At 38.9% G+C, this 22,507-nt stretch overlaps 2 protein-coding genes across 3 annotated transcripts in view; both read right to left on the bottom strand.

Moving 5' to 3' along the window:
* The window catches only part of LOC103369658 (anoctamin-9-like), a 30,675-nt gene extending 20,107 nt beyond the window's left edge, over positions 1-10,568 (bottom strand). The window contains exons 1-6 of the mRNA XM_008298428.1: positions 10,399-10,568; positions 7,902-7,967; positions 5,702-5,824; positions 5,473-5,612; positions 1,239-1,288; positions 1,014-1,072 (exon numbers count right to left, since the gene is read on the bottom strand). Of these exons, the coding sequence (XP_008296650.1) occupies positions 1,014-1,072; positions 1,239-1,288; positions 5,473-5,612; positions 5,702-5,824; positions 7,902-7,967; positions 10,399-10,419 (459 nt within the window). The 5' untranslated portion in view covers positions 10,420-10,568. The remainder of the gene's footprint in view (positions 1-1,013; positions 1,073-1,238; positions 1,289-5,472; positions 5,613-5,701; positions 5,825-7,901; positions 7,968-10,398) is intronic.
* A 5,395-nt stretch (positions 10,569-15,963) lies between these two features.
* On the bottom strand, positions 15,964-21,295 carry tssc4 (tumor suppressing subtransferable candidate 4). 2 transcript variants are annotated; one of them, XM_008298429.1, is made up of 2 exons: positions 21,225-21,295; positions 15,964-18,734 (listed from the first exon to the last, which is right to left on the bottom strand). In XM_008298429.1, exon 2 carries the CDS (start codon positions 18,701-18,703, stop codon positions 17,822-17,824), a length of 882 nt encoding a protein of 293 aa, XP_008296651.1. In that variant the 5' UTR covers positions 18,704-18,734; positions 21,225-21,295; the 3' UTR covers positions 15,964-17,821. The 2 variants fall into 2 exon arrangements, with proteins under 2 accessions (XP_008296651.1, XP_008296653.1); XM_008298431.1 differs by lacking the exon at positions 21,225-21,295 and adding an exon at positions 21,088-21,102.
* Positions 21,296-22,507: the final 1,212 nt, after the last annotated feature.

Here is a 22,507-nt window from a genome sequence, read left to right on the forward strand (position 1 = left end):
CCCTTTATTTACACCATGTCTGTTGTAACTGAGATGAAACGTTATCTTTGATTCATCTACCCAGAGCACACTAATCCAAAAGGCTTGCTCCTCGCCTTTATCGACATTGCAAAATTGTAGCTTTGCTCTAATGTTCTTTTTGGTCAGATTTGTGCAATCTTTTTTCTGACTGTAGGCACAGCAACTTTATACCAACAACTTCAGAGTTATCTGCAGATCCTGTAAAGAAGTTCAGGGGGGTCTTGAAGACCTCTTTTTGTACAGTCTTTGAGTCCTGGATGGGGAGGCCAGCCCCAAACTGGCATCTATGCTAGTTGTAGATAATTTTCCATACTGTGGGAGAAACTTTAAATTCCTTATAAGACTCATAGGCATCAAAACCATTTTTTTTCTGAAAGCCTTGGGAGTTCTTTAGGTCTTAGCATGTTAATGCTACACACTTTAATAGCAAAGTGGCCAGAAGAGTCTCAGACTCAGATGTTCCAAATTTCTGGTTTAATATTATTTGAAACTTTTCAGCAATTCCTGATTCTCATTTTATGCATTCGAAGGTGTGACAACAGTTAATGTTTTCATTCGACTGTTCTGTTTCTGTATTTAAATTGTAAAATTGATGACAAAATTTGGATTTCTTGGAGACCATCACTTTTATTAGTAGGCATTTCAAAGAGGATCAGATTTTTGCTTGTTAAAACATACCAAAAAAAAAGCCATCATTTTCTGGGACTTACAGTGATTATAAGACATATAATAACCAAATAACATACAGAAATTGACACAAACTGATTGCAATATTACTAATTTATTCACCGTTTATTTATTCAGTCAGTCACCATTTCATATTTTATGCTGTCATGTATAGAATTATTTTCCCTTTTTCTTTGATCTAAGCAGCTGTGTCATTTGGGTTAATTTAAGAATTCAATCTGTCTTGGTATTGGCAAACTACAACATTAAAATCAGGATTGAAATATCCCTCACGTAGAGAAGCAATTAGCCAAAAGTTGACTTACCTCATGGAGGCAGAACATGGTTTCAAAGACATCCTTCATTAACAGCTCCTTCAGGTTCTCTGGCAGAAAAACACACATTTGTTATATGCATAATATCATTATTTTGTATTCTTTCTTGCCTATTAAAAATGGATTCTATGCTATCATGTTTGTCAATAATCTACAAATCCACAGATTATATAATTAACTTTATGAATTAAACTTCCTTAAACTAACCATACTCACCTCCTGTGTTGATGAAGGTCTGATGAAGAATAAAATTAACGATTCGAATCCTGGAGGAAGAGTAAAAAGATTATATTTTTGAAAAAAAATTTGAAATGCTATCTGCATAGTGACAATAAGTATTTTATACGGATCATCATCATTGTTAGATAGACAGCAAACATACAGTGACTTTACAGACACCCATACATGTTGAGTGTATTATTTTTTTCAAAGCTTTTTGTATCACCTGTTCTTTTGTAATATTATCTGAGAGCATGGTTCAAAGTTTCTAAACTGTTGCTGTGTACATTGCTGTGTGATCCAAAACATTATGCTCCCAAAACAGCTCTAACCGACTGAGACTTGGAGTTTGCAAGACATCTGATGGTGCCCTGTGGCATCAGGCACCAAAATGCTAGCATCAGATCCTCTGAGTCCTGTAAGTCAGTCTTGAAACTATGGATCAGACTCAATCCTGTACATCTACCAACACATCCTCCAAGCCCTGCAGTTTCAGAGATGCTCTGCCCCAGTTGTCTTTGATATAATATTTGGTCCTTGTCAATGGATCAGGTCTTTATTTCTGTCCTTTCTGTAACATCCGACATGTTAAGTACAACAACCAACTGCATCTTTACCTAATTGATGCCAGATATATTCAGACAATGACATGTGCTGTGGTTCTGACACAATATCTATGAGCTGTCATAATGGTTTGAGTAATCGTGTACACTACAAGCCTCCTCCAGCTTGAAATTAGTTACAGCTGACAATGGGATTCATGTTATGACTCCAAGTTGCTAAGTACAATGATTCATCAGTTATCCTGTTTTACAGTTTTGGCTGAAAAACAGCCATTACTCCAGCATATACTGCATACTGTCCAAGATAAAGGAGAGAACAGGTGGGGTACGCTTGCAAATGAGGCTATTCAAAGTGGGAAAACGTGCCTTGTGAACCGAGAAAAGACATCTCAGAACCACACGTTTCTGATGCACCATCAGTCTGCTGCCATTACACCACGTTCCAAATTATTATGCAAATTATATTTTTCTTTGATTTTTCTAAATAGTCAATGCAAATGACTCAGCATAATTTTCAAGTCATCAATCATTAGAGTAGAATTTGAATATTATTGAACAAACCTCCCAATGACAGCAGTATTTTTTTCAAAAATAAAAAAATTAAAATGAACTGTTCCAAATTATTACACACAACAGAGTTCCAAAACTTTTTGTAGGTTGTAAAGGACTGAAAATGATCATTTGTTGAATTTGCAGCATTAGGAGGTCATATTTACTCAAATCAAAAGCTATCTCAGTCAAAAACATCTTAACAGGTCAAGCTACATATTAACATAGGACTCCTTATTTGATAGCAGCTTCACAATTCTTGCATCTATTGAACTTGTGAGTTTTTGGAGAGTTTCTGCTTGAATTTCTTTGCAGGATGTCAGAATAGCCCCCAAGACCTGCTGTTTGGATGTGAACTGCCTCCTTGCCTCACAGATGTTTTGCTCCAAAGGTTCTCAACAGGGCTGAGGTCAGGAGAGGACGGGGGCCACACCATGAGTTTATCTCCTTCTATGCCCATAGCAGCCAATGATGCAGAGGTATTCCTTTCAGCATGAGATGGTGCATTGTCATGCATGAAGATGATTTTGTAAGGAAAAGCACGTTCTTCTTTTTGTGCCATGGAAGAAAGTGGACAGTCAGAAATTCCACATACTTTTCAGAGGTCATTTTCACACCTCAGGGACATTAAAGCTCTCTCCCCATGATTCCAGGCCAAAACATGACTCCACCACCTCCTTACTGACTTCACAGCCTTGTTGGGACATGGTGGCCGTACACCAGCCATCCACTGCTCCATCCACCTGGACCATCCAGGGTTGCACGGCACTCATCAGTGAACAATACTGTTTGAAAATTAGTCTTCATGTATTTCTGGGCCCACTGCAGCCGTTTCTGCTTGTGAACATTGGTTAGAGGTGGCTGAATAGAAGGTTTAACCATAACTGCAAGCCTCTGGAGGACCCTACACCCTGATGTTCTTGGAACTCCAGAGGCACCAGCAGCTTCAAATACCTATTTGTTGCTTTGTAATAGTATTGTAGCAGCTGCTTTCTTAATCCAATGTCTTTGTCTGGCAGAAACCTTCCTCATTGTACCTTCATCTGCACGTATATTGCTTTATTCAACAAAAACCATTTGAATGCAGCAAATGTACCATAAAAACTGGATAGCCATTTTCCTTAAACACAACCCAACCAACCGATGCATTTAAATCTCATGGTTTGGGTGGTCGAGTGGCTTTTCCACCAGCTGCAAGGTTGGTGGTTTGATCCTTGATCCTCTGCATGCTGTGCATTCGTGGGCAAGACGTTTAACCCCAAGTTCATTGGTGTGTGAGTGTGTGTGAATAGGTGAAAGAAAAACACACGGTGAAGTGCTTCATTAAGCCTAAGGTCAATAATACGCTATGAAAGTGTGGACCATTTTCCATAAAAATTCTTTTGAAAGCAGAATTGATGTTAAATCGGTCTTTATTGAGCTAAAAAAAACAAATAAATAGTGTAAGTCATTCTTGCAGCATCTTATATCCACAGCTGTTTTAAACTGTATGACAATCCTCTCATTTGGCTTATTAAATCTCTGAGCCACCTACAGGGCAAATAAGTATGACTGCAAACAATAACCATGATTTTTATTGTAAATTGATCTGTCCACTATTTTCTCAATCACTTTGCAAAATTGCAAGAAAATGGTGAAAATTTGCAATATTTTCAAAAGATAAATATGATGTCCTCAAATATAACATAAACATATTCTGATTTAGGATACTGAAATCAGAAAAGTTTCCTCTTAAATAGAATGATCAGTTATCAAGATCAGTGACAATAATTTAGCAGCTGACAACTCATCAATTAATCATTGCAGACCTGCAGATTTTGAAAAATCGGCAGCCTCTAATCAGTGAAGTGCTGTGTCACAACATTATGCATACATATTGCATACTCTATCCATTGTATTTACCGTCATTAAGTTACATTCAAATGACAACAAGGCTGATGCAGAAAACTCTCATACATCTCCACACACCACTCCGTTATGACGCCTTTCTGCTGAGAGACACCAGATTTCTAGATCTTGGTAATTCTGCGCATCACAGCCTCCTTTCCACTTTACTTTTACAAAAACAAATATTTTGTCTTTCTTGAGGAGCATGACCATACAGACAGTGCTGTCACATCAGTTATAATATGAAGTAACCACTGCTGATGTGAGATTGAGTAGAAACAGAGACGTGACGGTACACAAAATTCATGGTTTCGCTATGAATGTAGATTTTGGAGTCACTTTCAGTGCATTTTCAGTACAGCAGAGATAAACAACAACAAAAAAAGCATGACTTTGTCCTTAGTGGACAACTAGGTAAAGTGGCACTTCGACACATGGAGGGATCCCGGGACTGAACCACTAACATTAGTAGTAGTTCAATCCTGGGATCCCTCCATGTGTCAAAGTGTTCTTAGACAAGACAATGAATCCTAAATTGTTTCCGATGGTAGAAGAACAGCTCTGTCACTGTTGGTGTGTAAGTGTGTATGAATGGGCGAATGAGAAACATATTGGAAGCATTTACGACTACATGGACCTGTTTTTTTGTTTATACTCAAACACAATATAAAATTTAAAAAGGCTATTAGAACAAGTGAAACAATAGGTGCAAATGCTGCAAATTCAGCAATAAAAACTATCCAAAATAACGCTGTGTTTCTCTCTTTTTGTCAGTCCTGAGAACACAGACATCTCTTTTCAAAAACCTTTATCAGAAATGTCCCTTAAAAGAAGTGACCAGGGGCTTGCTATTTACAAAGGTTTAGCAAGTCAGTTTGTATTTACAATGTAAGCAGACAAGTCGCATATTCAGGCAATACAAGAAGATACAAATAAATAAAACTGGCATGGTAATAGTATTAATAACAAAATAGAAAAACTATGATTTGTTGTGAAGGAAGTGTTTATAATTATGGCCCAGTATACAGACGTGTAGTGTTGTTCAATGGTTCTGGTGACTTCTATGTAACAGGACATGTCACTGTTGTTAAAAACAATTGTTCATATGTGAGGCATTTTAAAACTGGCACTGTTACATCACTCAGTTTTTTTTTCTTAAAACAGCACAATGACCAAAGCAGAGTTTCCTGAAAATACCTGTACTGGTTTCATCTGGAGGAGGTGTGTTTTACCTGTTAGCCTGTGTGACAGCTCCCCTCACATCTCCACACCAGTTGCAGGAGTCGGAGACTTTCAGCAGGTACTGATAGTCCTCAAACATCTCACAAGGAGCACGCAGGCCAAAAAACACTTTGTCATCGTGGATGATCCTCTATAACACAGTACACACATTAGTGGGTTATCTTTGATTCATGCACTCTCTCACAATAAATTACTTTGTCACGTTTTGAAGAAACTCACAGTGACTGTGATGTTTTTCTTTTCTAGTTGCTGGATAAAGGCTCTCTGTCTCTGAGACTTTTGGTCCATGTCATCGTCCACCTTGTCGGCCACTAATACGTAGTCAAATGTCCTCTGGGTTGCCTGTTCAAAGACAAAACACCTCCAATTACAATGAACAAGAGGAGCAGAGTTTGACAGCTGTAATTTCCTTGACTCTTACAGAGCACATCTGTCTCTTTTCATATTTGCTAAAAGATCCTTTAAGAATTTTAACTCAAAAACCTAGGATTAGGCAGAGGTTTAGAACTGCCACAACTACAACAAACACATTTATTCCTTTGTTATTTTAGCTGGACAAATCATTTCCTGGGGTAATTTCAATTTCTGCATCATTTTCTATGCACCAATCTGCAGAGCAATGTTTTAAGCACCAAAACGTGAGAAATAATGAAGCTAGAGGGTCCTTTCATATGAAATCAACTGATGTCAGAGAATTTTCCCAGGTCACTCTCTCAGATTCCTCTGAAAACAAAATCACAGGGGCTTCTATACCAAAGTTATGAAGTATTAAGTCTCTATCTGTAATAGTTCTGAAATTATAGCCCTTTGAAATTTTAATTCATTTTATGAGAACTAGCCTCTCAGACCATCTTCCCACATTTATAACTCATATGGAGCTTTGAAACTGTTCATCTTGGGATAACTTTTCTTGTATAATCCAAAAATGTAGATCTGGTGTATTGTCTTTATTTGTCTTCTACAAGGCACTAAAAATGGCCAAAAATTCAGTTGTTAAAAAAAGACACTCTCTGGTACAGTTCCTCATTTGAACAGTATGATAGATAACACTCACAAATTTTATGAATTTTGCCCATTTTCATGCTGTGATTTGACCATGTGGGCAGTTCACCATCATTTCATACTTTTACCATGTGTTCTTGTAGCTCTGAAGGTGATCTGACCTAAATATGGTTTTGCTGCTGAGCCTCCTTTAAGAGTTATGATGTTTTTATGTGTATATCTATTGTGTACAGAAGACGATATTAGTATTGCAGATACAGTTAGACAAACTACTGCAAGATACAGAAGGTTCCTTATAAACTACAAACACTGACTGTCTGTAGTTTGAATATTAGAATAGTTTTCTAGGAAAGCTTTTGCAGAAACCAGATTTAACATCAGAGCAGAAGAAATCAATAAGTTTCAGTCATGAATTTTTTTTAAAGTTCACTGAACATGTTAGGACTTGTGTCTTTGCATCTGACATGAGCCAGAAATATGTGATCTTGGGTAATAAACTAGTCCTAATTTGCCCAGACTCGTTAGAAGGATTGCGTAATTTCTTGCTGATATAAAAGCGAATTGATTTAGGATAATCATCACTCAGGCATCCACAATGGAGCCCACTGCTTTACCCCAATGAAATCTTGGATACAAATAAGAAGATGATTGTTATAAAACAGGGCTGCAAGGCGGTGCGGTAGTTCGCACCATCGCCTCACAGCTAGAAGGTTCCCGGTTCGCGTCCCAGTGAGGACACCCGGGATCTTTCTGTGTGGAGTTTGCATGTTCAGTGTGCAGCGTGGGTTCTCTCTGGGTTCTCCAGCTTCCTCCCACACAGTCCAAAAACATGCTGAGGTTAATTGGTGATTCTAAATTGTCTGTTGTCTGTGAATGTGAGTGTCCTTGGTTGTCTGTCTCTAAGTGCAGCTATATGATGCAGCTATATATACCTGTCCAGGGTGTCTCCTGCCTTCACCTTAAGTCAGCTGGGATAGGCTCCAGCCCCCTCATGACCCTAGTGAGGATTAAGCTGTATACAGATACTGGATGGATGGATAGTTACATTATTTCTCAAGTTATGATACTTCAAACATTTCTCTGCAAAGTAAAACTGAGCCCATGTCCTGGTAGTTCAAATCTGACAGACTTATTAATGGACAGGAAATGTTAAAGTTCAGTTATCCTTTGCACTTTAATCAAAAAATACTATTCAAACTAAATATTAGAAATGAACAGCCTTACAGTAGCAGAACAGAAATCTGTTTGCATTCACATCTGATGTCACACAGGTTCATCTGTTTCACAGAGTCAAACTCTTTTTATATAAGCAGGTATATTCTGCGTTTGGATGTTACTGATGAGTTCTGTCTACTGTCATCTTCTTCATGTAGGAAAAGGTCTGATGTGGGGAGAGAGACCTGTAGTGGATTCTTACCAGTGAAGGAAGTAAAGACTCCCTGCTGAAGTCAACCTTCTCTCTGTCCCACAGCTCAATGTTTTCCTTTCACACACACACAAAAAAAGCATTAAAATACACTTAACTTTATAGTATCATATTACAGTTATTTGTAAGATATGAAAGACCAGTCAAGCAATTAGTGTGTTGTAACAATACATCCACAAGGGCAGTTGTGTACCTTTTGACAACAGATTTTTTTCTTGTGAATAAAAAGTTGTGCTCACTGTTGGTCCGGTCAGGTTAGGGTTAGTACTACTGCTAGTCTCACCTTGTCTAAATGAGCAGTAGGCTTACAGTGGCAAACGTAGCTAAACTTCAAGTAAATGCTACTGTATAATCTCTATCTACATATGTTGAGTCATAAGCAGTTATTAACTTCTCACAATGTTTCTTTATGAATATGTAATACTACAGTGTTAGTGGTTTCGGTCACTTCTTATACAGAGTCAACATGCTGAAGTGAGAAGTACAAAGAAATGCTGAACTTTCTGTTGTTCTTCAGGAGATTTACTGTGGAACAATCTGAACAAGAAATTGCATTCTTTCTTTTACAACTAAAAGGTGGAATAATAATTAGGCAAGACACTGAACCCCAAATTGCTCCAGATAGCAGGTAAAGCGCTTTGTAGAACCTAACTAAGGTTAAAAGGCAGACCATTTATCGCAACATTGTTACTCTTGTATTGTTAAACAGTGGCTATTTTTCAGCAAGTTACAACTTAATGAATTTCAATCTGTAAGATTCTGTAGCAGCTCTGTGTGAAGCTCTTGTTCACCAGTTCTATATTTGCTTCTCGACTTAGTGGGAAAATGGAGAGATAACTGCTTCTTCAAACCAGGCCAGACAATGTTTACTCAAAATCGAAAGAGCTGCAGCATGCACACGAGACCATTCTGCTGTGGTTGGAATGCAACTAATGGCTATTGTCACTACTAAATATTATTTAACAGCCAGTAATAATTATTTTTATTCAATCAATTCAATTCAGTTCAATCATTTGGTTTATTAGACATCAGAAATCAGTTCGGAGAACAAGATGATGTCATTGTTGTGACACTCTTTTGATGAGTGGAAGAATTTTGTCTGTAAAATCATCTTTAAATGAACATTAAGTGTACATTGGAAATTCTAGGTTATACAAGGTGCAACTCAAATGTAATCATGGACAGTTGTCGAAAGAACTTGAAGCAGAGAGCTTTTTGTCCTCCTCTAACAGACATGTAGCGGTCTGCAGGTTCAGACCTGCCCAACATGCTCACTTCTCATGTCTCATTTCACCTGCTTTCACCGTCTACTTTGTTCTTCTCTGCAGTCTGTAATAATGTTAAACTGTCTTATATAATGCCTTTCTACCTTAGTGGTACTCAAAGCGCTTTACTATGTGTTTCTAATTCACACATTTACACACACATTTATATACTAATGGCGACAGAGCTTCCATGCAAGGTGGAGCAACTTTGGGTTCAGGACACTTCGACATGGGGGGGGGGGGTCAAACTGACAACCTTGAGATTAGAGGACAACCCGCTCTACCACTTGAACTACAGCCGCTCATTGTTTACTCCTCTCATACCATTTACAGAGCAGATATTGTAATAAATAAGTTTAGTTTCTATTCTGGGAGAGCAGAAAATAACTAGCAACTGTTTTAACTGTTTGTGAAACCAAGCAGAACACTTTAACGTTCCTGGACTGTTGGTTGGACAAAACAAGTCATATGAAAATCGTCACTGAGTTCCTTTGTCATTTTGCCGTCCAAACATTGTTTGAAAAATCAGCAGATGAATTGATGACGAAACTGAATTTAATTACTGGTATTTAGAAGATATGTAAAATGTGACATTCTATAATAATAAGAACACATAATACTTCTATAGCGCTGTTCAAGACACTCAAAGATGCTTTACAAATCAGGTACGAACACAACAACAAGACAAACAAACAAATAACAAATAAAAAAATAATCTTCTAGCCACAAAGTAACAATATATGAAGCTTAATAGTAATTATTGTAAAGCAGCAGTAAAGGCGTTATAGGGGATAAAAAAAAATAAAGAGAGAATGACGAAGGCTTTAGAGATGTGAAAAATATCCATCATTCTGTATGCAATCTTAAATATTAAACATTTACATTAACATTAAAGCAGTATTTTAACATTGTACCTAATTGTCCTTTAACTTGTTTATATCCAGATAAATCTATTAGATTAATGAACATCACAGGCTTCAGATTAAAGAGTACAAAGTACAACTGGATGTAGTGCAAGGGGGAAATGAAACATTACAGTATCGTATTTCAAAACTGTAGCTGAATAAATGTACTCAGTAACATTATAATGAATGAGAGCTGCCTCACTTAGAATAAGTCCACAGTGAACAAACACTTGACAGTAGTTTTCTTTTAAATGCTACAATCGGAAGATATTTTTCTTTAAACAGTGCATGTGAAAGAAACTTAGTGCCTTTGTTTACCTCGACATTCTTGCAGAACATGTTGGAAGTTGTGTCACAGTTGATGAAGTTTGGTCAGAAAAAAGTACATCCACCCACCACGTGAGTCCGCTTCATCACTGACATGTCCGACAAACAGGGGTCGAGAACAATTCAATGAAAATCCACTGATCTAAACAACAACTTTGCTCCACGCTTCACTTCCGCATATTTGCAGGTGACTGCTGCAGGTGTGCCGCTTTACCGAGAGCCGCTGACGTCACCAGAACGGAACGGAACGGTGTGATGTTGCGTTCGGGTTCCACGAGAAAGATAGGTAATGTAACCATTAAGTACATGTGGTGGGGAATACTGCAGCTGCAGGTGAGTGCAGCCCTGGCCTGTCTCACCTGCTGGCCAATCACCTAATCAGAGCAGGATGTTTAAGTCAGGGGCTCCTGAACTCTGTCCCTGCTGTGGCTGGTAGTGTTTGGTGCCCAGGGAAGGAAAAGCTGCTTCATATGCACAATCTTCTTTAAAGTAACTGCATATTAATGTCAACCATCCTTTTGTTTGAAGTTTTGGTCGACTATAAAGCCATTTTGACCCTCTGCTAGACCAGTGACTTTGTTAATAGCCCACAAGAGAGGTGGTGAGTAGGATGGTTTTAACATGCATTTTAATGTATATGTAGGTTGAGCCTGGCTGATGACCTTTTCCCCTTTTTCCAGGTTCTCCTGCGTTTTAACCACTGCTGTTTTGCCTGTTAATTTTGGGTTTTTTTGTTTGTTTGTTTTTTGCAGTAGTTTAGCCAGCTGGGCCATGTTTCTTTCGTTTCTCTTTCTTTTGTGTTTAGTTCTTTTCTTTTCAGAGCAGAGTGCCACTTGGTGGACAGACTAGGCACCTGTGGTGAGGTCCCTTCACTTTCTTTTTGCATGTGAGTAACTGCACAGGGACACAACATAGACTGCACCATTTTGCTGTAAGGATTGCTGTGAGATTTGTTGTGTTGCACCCAGGTGAGCATCGGTGGCACCCTTGGTCACTCCTCATTGTAGTCTGCCTCTCCACAAGTGGCTTCTGCTTGGTTCTTTGTCTTTGGTAGTTATTTTGGGCTGGATTTTAAATTGACATTCCATTGATAGTGTTGTTGTTTAAATCCCAATTGAGATATTTTAGCTTATTATAATAAATTTTTCACCCATTTCACTGTTTGTTTTTAATTTGTTATTTAACTTTTATTTCTTTGCGACAGTTCTCGTCAACCCTGTTTAATCTGTCTTTAATATTATCAATAAAAACTTTTGATTTACTTTGGGAAAACACGTCTCTGCCTTCCAGTACTGAATCTGTGTGCCTTAATTTCCACTTTTCAAACATAAGACAGTACGATTAGTATTTTCTGGGGTGCAATCCCCCAGGTGGCGATGTTCGGCGTTCCTTCAAATTCTCCATATAGTGCACCTCACCACACTGGAATACATGAAAGTAAAGTGTCCCGCTAAATTAACTTTATCTTATGAGTGTTTTTTCATTTTCAACAGTTAACACACAAATGAGAGTGTTTTCTTTTTTTACTTTATTGTGCCATTAAATTGGTATATTGCATAAACCTAACAGTAAAACTATATGTAGCCTAGTATACATATCCACATCTTTGCTGAGCCTGTAAGCTAGGTTACTTGTGTTTCGGTGCATAGTTTCTTAAAACCATGAAACTCTATAATAACTTTGGAACAATTGTAAAGAAAACATTCTTTATATACCAGCTGCCAGAAAACAGTGTTGGAGGTGAGGTTACTTACCTTTGGTTGAGCTGAAATAACAAAGTTGTGAATAATAAAAATTATTTAGAACATATTAGACTATGGGGCTGCAAGGTGATGCAGTTGGTTAGCACTGTTGCCTCATAGCAAGAAGGTTGCCAGTTCGCATCCCGGTGGGGGCACCAGGATCTTTTGGGGGATCAGTGAGGCCAGCGGCTGGAGGTCAAGGACATGAAGCTCTGGATCCAGAGACATCCGCAGGGAGCACAGGACCTCAAGGGAAACTCAGTTAGTGACATGTAATGGTGGTTATAACTAGAGAGGAGTTCAGTACATAATTAGAATCCCCCGGCAGTCTAAAGCTATAGCAGCATAAGTAAGGGACAGTTCAGGTGATCCTGAGCAGCTCTAACCATAAGCTTTATCTAAGAGGAACGTTTTAAACATAACTTTGAAAGTAGAGAGGGTGTTTGCCTCCCAAACCCAAACTTGGAGCTGATTTCGTAAGAGAGGAGCCTGATAACTGAAGGCTCTGTCGCCCATTCTACTTCTGGAAACTCTAGGAACCAGAAGTAGACCTGCAGTCTGAGAGCGAAGTCCTCTGTTAGGATGATACGGTACAATAAGGTTTTGAAGGAGCCAATGAAGAGAAGCTAATGCAGGAGAAACATGATCTCTCTTACTGGTTCCTGTCAGAACCCTGGCTGCAGCATTTTGGATCAGCTGGAGGTTTTTAACAGAGTTATTGGGAGATCCTGATAATAAGAAATTACAAATGTCCAGTCTAGAAGTTATAAATGCATGGATGAGATTCTCAGAATTATTTTGAGACAGGATGTTCCTGATTTTTACAATATTACGTAAATGAAAAAAGGCCGTCCTACAAATTTGTTTTATATGGCTATTGAACGACATGTCCTGGTCAAAAATAACTCCAAGGTTCTTTACAGTAGAACTGGAGGCCATAGCAATGCCATCTAGAGTAGCTATCTGGTTCGATAGTGTGTTTCTGAGGTGTTTAGGGCCAAATACAATAACCTCAGTTTTGTCTGAATTTAAATGAAGGAAATTACAGGTCATCCTGGCCTTTAAGTCCTTCAGTCATGCCTGGAGTCTGACCAACTGATTGGTTTCATTTGGCTTCATAGATAAATATAGCTGAGTGTTGTCTGCCTAACAATGGAAATTTATGCAATGCTTCCTAATAATATTGCCGAAAGGGAGCATGTACAAGGTAAATAATATAGGTCCTAACACAGAACCCTGTGGAACTCCACAATTAACTCTACTGTGGGTGGAAGAATCATTAACATGAACAAACTGGAATCTGTCTGATTAATGATTTAACTTTCACTAGAGGTCACTGCAGTCCACAAGTTGACTGAGATATACCAAAGCAGAGACTTATGGGTAAATCTACATATAGACCAGCATCATCATTAAGCTAGGGAAGCAGCAACAGCTAGACTGTACTCAGCTATCTGTTCATGTTATCACAAAGTGTAATAAATGGTTGAACTCCATGGAAAGAGTCTGTATGCTTCATGACAATATCTAAAACTAAAACTGAGTTTATTTAAATGCTAACTCACTACCAGTGTTAGGAGGAACACCTAAAATATATTTAATTCAACCCTTTTTTACAGTTAACAATTCTTTATTATTCATATATTTTATGTAAAAATGACTGCTGTGAGATGTAGTGTTTACAACAGATTTTTTAAAATTTCGAACAAATGATTTACATTTAAACCACCTTGAAGTTCGTAACAGTGCAGCATAAGTTGTATGAAACAGTCAATAACACACATTGTATTAGATTTAGTTGTCAGAACAATAAAAACACAACAGCAGTGTCTATTTTGTGCAGCACTGTGTACCATGGGGTAAACTGTTCAATTTAATCCCATTGAAGTACATAAAATCAGGAAAGAAGAAGTTCATATGGACCCCATCCAGATTTTTGCAGGATCCTTCATGCGGCCTCTTCTCCAAACATCACTGAGAAGTCTTGAAAAACTGAATTAAAATGTAAATGACAACTATTTCAGCCACCCATTGTAAACCTAATATTTTAATACAACTTGTATGTGGCCAGTGTGCGCACAATGTGCAATTGAGTACTGTTTGCTGCCGAAAACGTTGGCATTTTTAACGGAAAACTCTAAGTCAGCTGGGATAGGCTCCAGCCACCCTGCGACCCTAGTGAGGATTAAGCGGTGTACAGAAAATGGATGGATGTTTGTAGGCCAGGCTGCAAGGTGGCATAGTGGTTAGCACTGTTGCCTCGCAACCTTCACGTCCCAGTGAGGATGTTCTCCTACAGCTCTTAATGTTCTCCCTGTGCAGTGTGGGTTCCCTCTGGGCTCTCCGGTTTCCTTCCTCATATTCTGTTAATGAAATTGTGCTGCAACCTCAGACTTGAACAGTGTTTTTATATTTCATCTTAAGTCTTGTAGTACAGGCCCCAGCAGGATTTGGGGTTAGCGAGGTAACTTCAGGTTAAATCCTTTTCAGTCCTACGACGGTGGTTCACTTCTTACCGGGTACATCCCTATGGTAACTTAGGCTGAACGGCTAACCTGCTCCACAGCAGATTATGTTCGAGGTTGAAATCACTGGGTATAAAAATACCGCCCACTGAAAATCAGTTCTCTCCCATAAAACTTCAGAAGGAGCAGAAAACAAAATGGCATCACCATCATTTATTGAAGACACATTGGAGTATGAATTATGAGGGATCACTGAGGAGTGTGAGGGTTTTTCAGGACCGGCAAAACAGCGCACCCTGACGAGGATCTCTATGAGCTCCTGTCTTCCTTCATTCATTTCTTCCTGTTGGCTCCAGGCAATGTCAAAGCTATTTCATATTGTTTTCCATACCAATATCATCCCACAACAGTAAACAGATTTTAGCATTAAAGCTTGTATTTGTAGGATACATTAATAAGCCTACACCGCTTTGAATTATGTTTGTTTGTTCTTAATTTGTTCCCACATCCTTTTACACCACCAGGGTCACAGCTGAAAGTAAAAAAATGTCAGATATGCCACAAGTATATAAATCAGGCAGCAAATTAGTTAAAAGGAATCTGCAGATGTGCTTATTGTCTGATACATGCCTTCATGATGGAACAGTGATCATACTATATTATAAACTAATGAACTTATGCATTCACACAGTCAGCATTCCTTCCTGGCTTTGGTCGCTGCAACGGTATTGCTTTTTGCTCCCATTATGTTTTTACATTCTTCATATTTTGTAAAGATTATATTCTGCTCCTCGGCGGTAAAGTGAGCCGCTCTGCAGCCAGACTTGTTGTGATTGGTCAGATGCTGATAACGCCGCCCATTTTACATGCACCCGCTCATACTCAGATCAGACAAACCTGGCTTGACTTACCGAGTTGATAACCACCGTCGTAGGACCGGTTATCCTGAGTGCGGTTGTTAGCTGGCTAGGGCACATATCACATGAGCACAAACATCCTAAACGGTAAATCCCTGATTTGATTCCTGCTGCATGTGACTCCTCAGCTCTCTTTTCTGACATTTCCTGCCACTCTTCACAGTCTCTAAAAAATACAGCAATTAAATGGCCAAAAATATAACTTTGTAAGGTAGGTATTGGTATTCCCTTGTAACTTTAAATATGAATGACTAAATAATGCATAAAAAAAGGCTTTTGGGACATTGACTGAAATGGTCATACTGTTAAACACAAACCAGGACTGAAGCTACATGTGTTCACCATACTATACAGCAACACTGTTCATTAAGGTGTTTCATGACAATGTTTTCTACAAGTTTAATCTCTGCACAAAAAGTTCAAACACAAAACAATGTCTGAATGTTTTTTTTTTTAATTTTATTTTGCACTTTTAATCACATTTTTATTTTCTTCTCCACCATCTGGCTAGCAGTGGGTAAAAACTGGATGAGACAATTGCTGCAGTCAGCCGGTTTCTTCTATTCTAAATTGTCATAACTAAAGAGTTTTCACGTTCAAAACATAGCAACAGCAGTCTTTTCAGCACACGTGATGGTTTTTGGGCTGACTATTCACTGAGCCCCGTCCCCTTACTGTTGCTGACCTGTCAATCAAATCAACAAATTTACTGATCAGAATTCACAGCGATAAACAAATCTGTGAGGTGTTTTATTCAGGCAGAGCAGCCTTTTGTTTCTAGATGTCAAATGTTAATGTTTCCTCCTGAAATGAGAACTTTCTTTGGTGAATCTTTTGAGCTATATCCAACTAGCAAATGGAGCTCATGTTACCCCCATCCTAGGCAGAAAACACAGTCTGAGTTATTAAATGCTTCCAGTGAACCTATTCTCACAGGAGAAACAAAAAACATAAAATAGTTTTTTTGGATGTGCTGGGTATGAAAATATCCTGTACTCCCCTCATGGAATACTCCCTGACACTATGTAAAACCAATTAAGTGACTAACTAGTTACTGTGCAGTAAGCCCACTAACTAGGCATGAGAATATGACAGCAGATAAGCAAATACAGTCATCAACTAAAGTTTATATACACTTGTAAAGACCATGCATATCGTGCCAGTCTTGAGTTTCCAGTGACTCCTATAATTTTACTGTAAGTTATCTGGAGATATGACAAAATCTGCTGGGTCAAAAATATACATACAGCAATGCTAATATCTGGTTAAATGTCCCTTGGCCATTTTTACCTCAACTAGGCACTTTTGGTCGCCATCTACAAGCTTCTGGTTGTATCTTTTGGGATCTGAAATATCTTTGAAATGGCTCCAAGTGACCTTTTTTTTGTTCCAAGTCAGTGACCTGCTTCTTTGGATCATGTTAGATCACTTTAAAGACATCCTCTCTTCAGTGACATTAAATCTTTCACCATAAAGTGATTGAAATATTTACCTGCTCCCAGACTTTCTGTAGTACGTATTCTTATCTAGTACTCAGCCGATCAGAATTTCCCACTGTAGTAATGAGTGTATTAAATGGGCTCGTTTAAATTGGCCAAGAGAGGTCAGCAGCTGGAGTCAATAATAATCACTAACAGGAAGTTAAGAGGTCACGCCACTAAGAAAATTTGATTCACACAACTTTCTACATCACCATTACTGATGAATTCAAGTTGTTATATTATTGACCCAACACATTGTGTCATATTTCTAGAAGACCAATAATAAATCTATAAAAGAAACAAAATGCAATGCAAAATGCTTGTTTTTGTGATAAAGATACATGTGTTTCAATCATTCCATTACATAAAATTAGGAGCTGTAGGAGTCATTAAGAAACTCAAGACTGCCATGATACATATGGTTTACAAGTGTATGCAAACGTTTTCTTATGATGTAGTTAAATCCATTCCTCAATTCTATGCTTCTAATTTTGGACAGATCAAATAAGATAGAAAACTCTTGCTATAAAATATTGTTCGGCACACAAGTTCAACATATGTAGAAAAGCCAGGACACAGCGACATTACTATTATGCATCGCCGCAGGTGAATCAGAGTGCATGCTTATAAGTGGAGCTGGGAGGGGTCATGAGTGAAATACACTTTGCTCTCTAGGACGTGGAAACTCATACAAGAGGTGGAAGTTTGGTGACCCAGTGCAGTTCACACATTTGCCTAAACAGTAATACATTTGCATGTTATAGATGAGCTCTGCTGTTTGTGAGGAGGTCACGCTAAGTTTGTCTGGGTCAGGGGTCCTCACATCCTGAACTCTTTCTGTAGTTCTTAGCCTTAGTGTTCCTGAAGTAGGTAAAGCCCTGGGTGGACTCTTCTATCTTCTTCTCTCTCTCCACCTGTTTGCTGTCCTCTGTCCAAGCCACAGCTCCACTTGTATCTGTCTCTTCATCTTTGCCTTTTTCCTCAGTCTTTTCTACGCTTTTTTCTGTTCTCCTTCTCATCTTCTCTTTTTGCCTGCCCTCTTCATCCTCATCCTCCTCCTCCAGGTGACTGAGGTGCATTCTCCTCTCTTTTACTCTCACAGTTGACAGATGGTCAGCAGGTTGTTCTTCCGCCTGTCGCTTTGGTCTGGAGAAAATCATCTTCTGCTGGCTGTCACAGGAAGAATCCCTTGTTCTCTCCTGCTGCAGACTGGACAGGAACTGGTGAGCCACCTTGCGGTTGTCTTGATCGCTGGTCTCTGTCACATCCTCCAGACTGTAGCGTGTCCACTTTTCGGGGTGCACCAAATAGTCCGGAACTCCTCTCTTCTTTGGTGGTATGGGACAGTTGGACGAAAGGTGGCTCGTCTTACGGCTGGGAAATGGAGGCTGAGTAAACAGTCTGTCTGTAGTGCTCTCCTGACTAAGAGAGGAGGAAGTCTGCTGGTCAACACTGTCTAGGCAGTCAAAGATACTGTGACTGCGGTCTGAGAAGGCTGAGCTTCCTCCGCTCAAACTGAATGAACTCCGAGCTGTGTGAAAAGCAGCTGGAACAGAGTCGTCATCTTCATTGTGGTCCAGTTCTCTGATGGGTGGTTCTTCAGGCTCAGAGTCATCACTGACTGAGAGCTGGTCCACATAATCGCTGTTAAGCATCTCACTGTGCTCTCTGTCGTGCTCCTGATCACCCATCTTTATACTGCAGCTCAGCGCAATCAAGAACCTGATAAAGGAGAGAGGAAAATGTCAAACCTGCAGCAATATTTGTAATATATTTGTGTTACAATTAATATACTATGACACCACTGTGTTTCAGTTTGTGGCCTTCATCAGGGACATCATAAAGCACATTAGTGAGAGATAACTTACAATGGTCGAAGAAAAACTTCAACAAATTTTTAGCTCAAAAAACAGAGTAAGCTAACAACCATCTAGTGTCGGTCACTTCATTAAATGTCAAGAGTTAAGAGAGCAACGCTGCTTATATGAGGACACCTACAGGCTGCTGGCAGAAAACAGTTAGAGACAAAAACATTTTTAAAATCCATGTTAACAGTCCATCATATCTCTCCAACCTGTCATTAAAATTAGAGTTCCATGATATGCTGTTTAAGCATCTATGTTGTTATGTGCACAACAGTTACATCACAAGAAATGCAATGTGAGGGAAGGCAAATGAACTCAGACAGAGCCTCACTTACTCTGATTTATTGATTTTTTGAATACACAGTTGTTCTTTTGTTTACTTTTACACAGCTAAATGAGCATGAACAGGAGAAAAACACTAAAACAGGAAGATTTGATAGCAAAAAATAAACACAATGAAAGTTGTAGGGCTGCACAATTAATGGAATATTTAGCATAATGAAAAATGTGGCTTTCCACAATCAAATAAACAATCTATTGTAATAGTGATGTTTAAAATGCTTCTCTCATAGAAAAATCTGCTCACAGAAAACAATGTGTAGGTGAAATCAGTTTGTTTCAACTTTGGTAAATCTGACACTAGAACACCTTATTTCACTTTTTCAAAGTAATTTTTGGTCACACACTTGTTTGAGCTGCTGTGCAGCAGCAACTTGAGTGGAGACTAGGGACTTTTCTGTGCACAGCCACCTTGCCAGCATCTACCTTAGCCTGCATGTGAGGCAATTCAGGAACATTAGGGTGTCCATCAATAGGCAGATGTTAAGCAAGTGAGGTGCTTTGGGTACCATTGTATTTATATTTTGCCTGTAGGATATGCACTAAATTTAAGAGAAGAGGAACCTTATTTTAAGTCTTATATTCATACAAAAATGTGTACATTAGCAGGAATGTAGCACAACAAGGAAGTGAAGGCAGAGCCCTGTTCATTTGAATGTGAAAGGACAATAAAATATTATGTCTTGATAAGACATGACAAGACATAGTCGCAACAAATGGGCTATTCATGATCTGTTTGTGAGCAATAACCAGAATACTGGTGATTACTGTTTTAGTCATAATTGTGCATGGCTAGTCAGCTGTGTGCAACACAATCAATTGGTTTGACTGTTTAAACCCATACCACAAACCTCTGTACGAGTGCAAAGCCAGAACTGAATTCTATTTAAAGCAAAACAAACAAACAAAAACTATTTGACTGTCTTTACAGTTTAACACCATATGAGATAAGATCTAGGCTGTTCACACCCAAAAAAAAAATTTCACAGCAAATGTCACTTTTCAGCTTTTTTCAACTTTTCAAGGGTGTGCTTGCTTACAAAATCATTTAGATGTTGACTTAACGAGTGTTTTTTGAATTGAATATATTTTTACTAGTTTTTCATTAATGTGAATTTGTTACCAACATGCATGTTGTATGGTTGATGGTTTATCACAGATGAATGCATTCAGATCACACATCATATACTGGCAGCATTACATGACTCTACTCTACTGTATAATGCCAACAGTCTGATTTAATTTGAACCACGTAATAGAACCAAAGCCTCTGCTAAGGGATGTGAGGACTGTTAAAAGAATACCTATACAAAAGCTTCAGCCCTGACAGTCTGAATATCTGACAGATACGTAATATAGGCTGTTGTCCTGTATTTATAGAAACTGATTCGTGTCAAAGAAAATTTTAATAACGCAATGTGTTTCTCCAAGTTCCTGTACAGACTGAAGGCTGGTAGAAACTGTCCGTCATTACTGTGGACTTTTACCTCCGTCCTGCTGCAGGCCGCTCGGATCTCTTTCTAAGAACACTTTATCTTGATCAAGCTGACTAGATTGTCCAGCTCACAACAGTGCAGCTCGCAGTGTGAACTAACATGAACTAACACGTGTCTAGCATCTTTTATGGAATATGTATAATGAGACGTCCTATGTTATGATGTGCCGTGATCGATTTCCGGGTCACGGGCCGGAGGACCGAGGATCGTGGAGTTGAGGAAATTGAAATCTGTGAAATGACATGAGCCTGGGCCAAGTCCGGATCAAGTCGGACAGAAATTAACCAGCATGCATTGGGCGTCGATCGCCGGTAATCGAAACCGCGCAGATCTAGTTTACATCGAACTGGCCTGCTAGCTAGCATGCTAACTGACCTGGTGCTGTAGCGCCATCGGGCTAAAGGGCAGGACGTCGGCTCGGTAAAACCACATCAGATATGAGACACTTTCATTTCACAGATTTTCTAATAAAATGTGTTTTGCTTTTAAATATAAAATCATCTGTAGTTTACCTGCCTGCTGGCCAAATATTAAGGTTAATCTTCTTTCACGAGCATGCTCGACTCCTTCCTCCTCCGGCCCTTGACCCGGAAACCAATGTGCTTCATGATTCCATAGGACTGGTCGACCGGCGGGTTCGAGGTGAACTGCGCCTCCTGGGAAGTGGCTGAGAGCAGGCGGCAGTTAAAAGCCGACAGTCAAGACGGACAGTTCCAGCAGCCTCAGTCAGCACAGAAACTCACAGAAACAAGCTGATTTATCATAATGTTGTCTAATGAGTTTGTACAGATTCCCATAGTTTTAATTACGGCAGAGCAGCCTTTAGGATGCCATACAGGCGATCTGAGATCTCTGTTCATAGTTCATTCATTTTACATGAATTCTCCTGCAAATCAGCCTCAGATCAGATTGGGACTGTAGATAAATTAGGAGACCAAACCTGTCCTTCTTAAACTACGGAAATGCAAAGAAAACAAATATATAAAGGCAAATACAATAGTATAGTATACTAGTATACAGAACAATTGTTTTTATTACTGATCTGTCAGATATTCAGACCGCTGGGGCTGAAACTTCTGTACAGGTGTTATTTTAACAATCTTCATATTCCTTAGCAGAACTGTTGTTGCTAAATACTTCAATAATTAAATCAGCTCAGTGTTCATATACTAGAACAACACACTGTCTGCAGTTAATGGTGTTTGATTTTAATGTGTACAGCCTTTCTAGTTGGTAAACATTGACCATACAAGTAGAATAAACATTCAAAATCTATATGTATAAAAAGAATAAAAAAATTGCTGTAAATCATGCAAAATGAAAAGTTTCTATCCGACTTGATATCATGAGATCAATACGCTGCAATTTTTTGCAACCAGATGCTGCAGTTGCTCTCCAGCAACTGCACGGCCTCAGAGCACGATGGAAAGTGTCTGGCGCTCACCTGATCTAACAGCTGATTGCTTTAGATGACACAGCGTGCCACATGTCATGTTTAAATGACATGGCTTTAAAACTGTCACAGGAAATTCAGAGATTCAACTGCAGACAGGAACCACTGACCAGATGAATGGATAAAATGAGTTTATTTCACAAGGAGTAAACACAGAGTGAATATGCAGGGTATGAAGACTTAGTCAGCAAGGTCACAAGCTCCATACTATTGACAGTCACTGCTGATTAAATCCTGAGAATACACATATACTTATAGGGAGAGGCACTGACAAAGTAATTCAAGGCACAGAACAGTGGTAGGGACAAGCGAACAATTTACGTCAGCAGAAAGTCAGAAACT

Source organism: Stegastes partitus, unplaced genomic scaffold (genome assembly GCF_000690725.1).
Source record: "Stegastes partitus isolate 25-593 unplaced genomic scaffold, Stegastes_partitus-1.0.2 Scaffold1317, whole genome shotgun sequence".
In the NCBI taxonomy this organism is placed as follows: domain Eukaryota; kingdom Metazoa; phylum Chordata; class Actinopteri; family Pomacentridae; genus Stegastes; species Stegastes partitus.

Bases quoted from the DNA above. Each gene is read 5' to 3' on its own strand.
- tssc4 (XM_008298429.1), bottom strand. From the start codon at position 18,703: ATGGGTGATCAGGAGCACGACAGAGAGCACAGTGAGATGCTTAACAGC.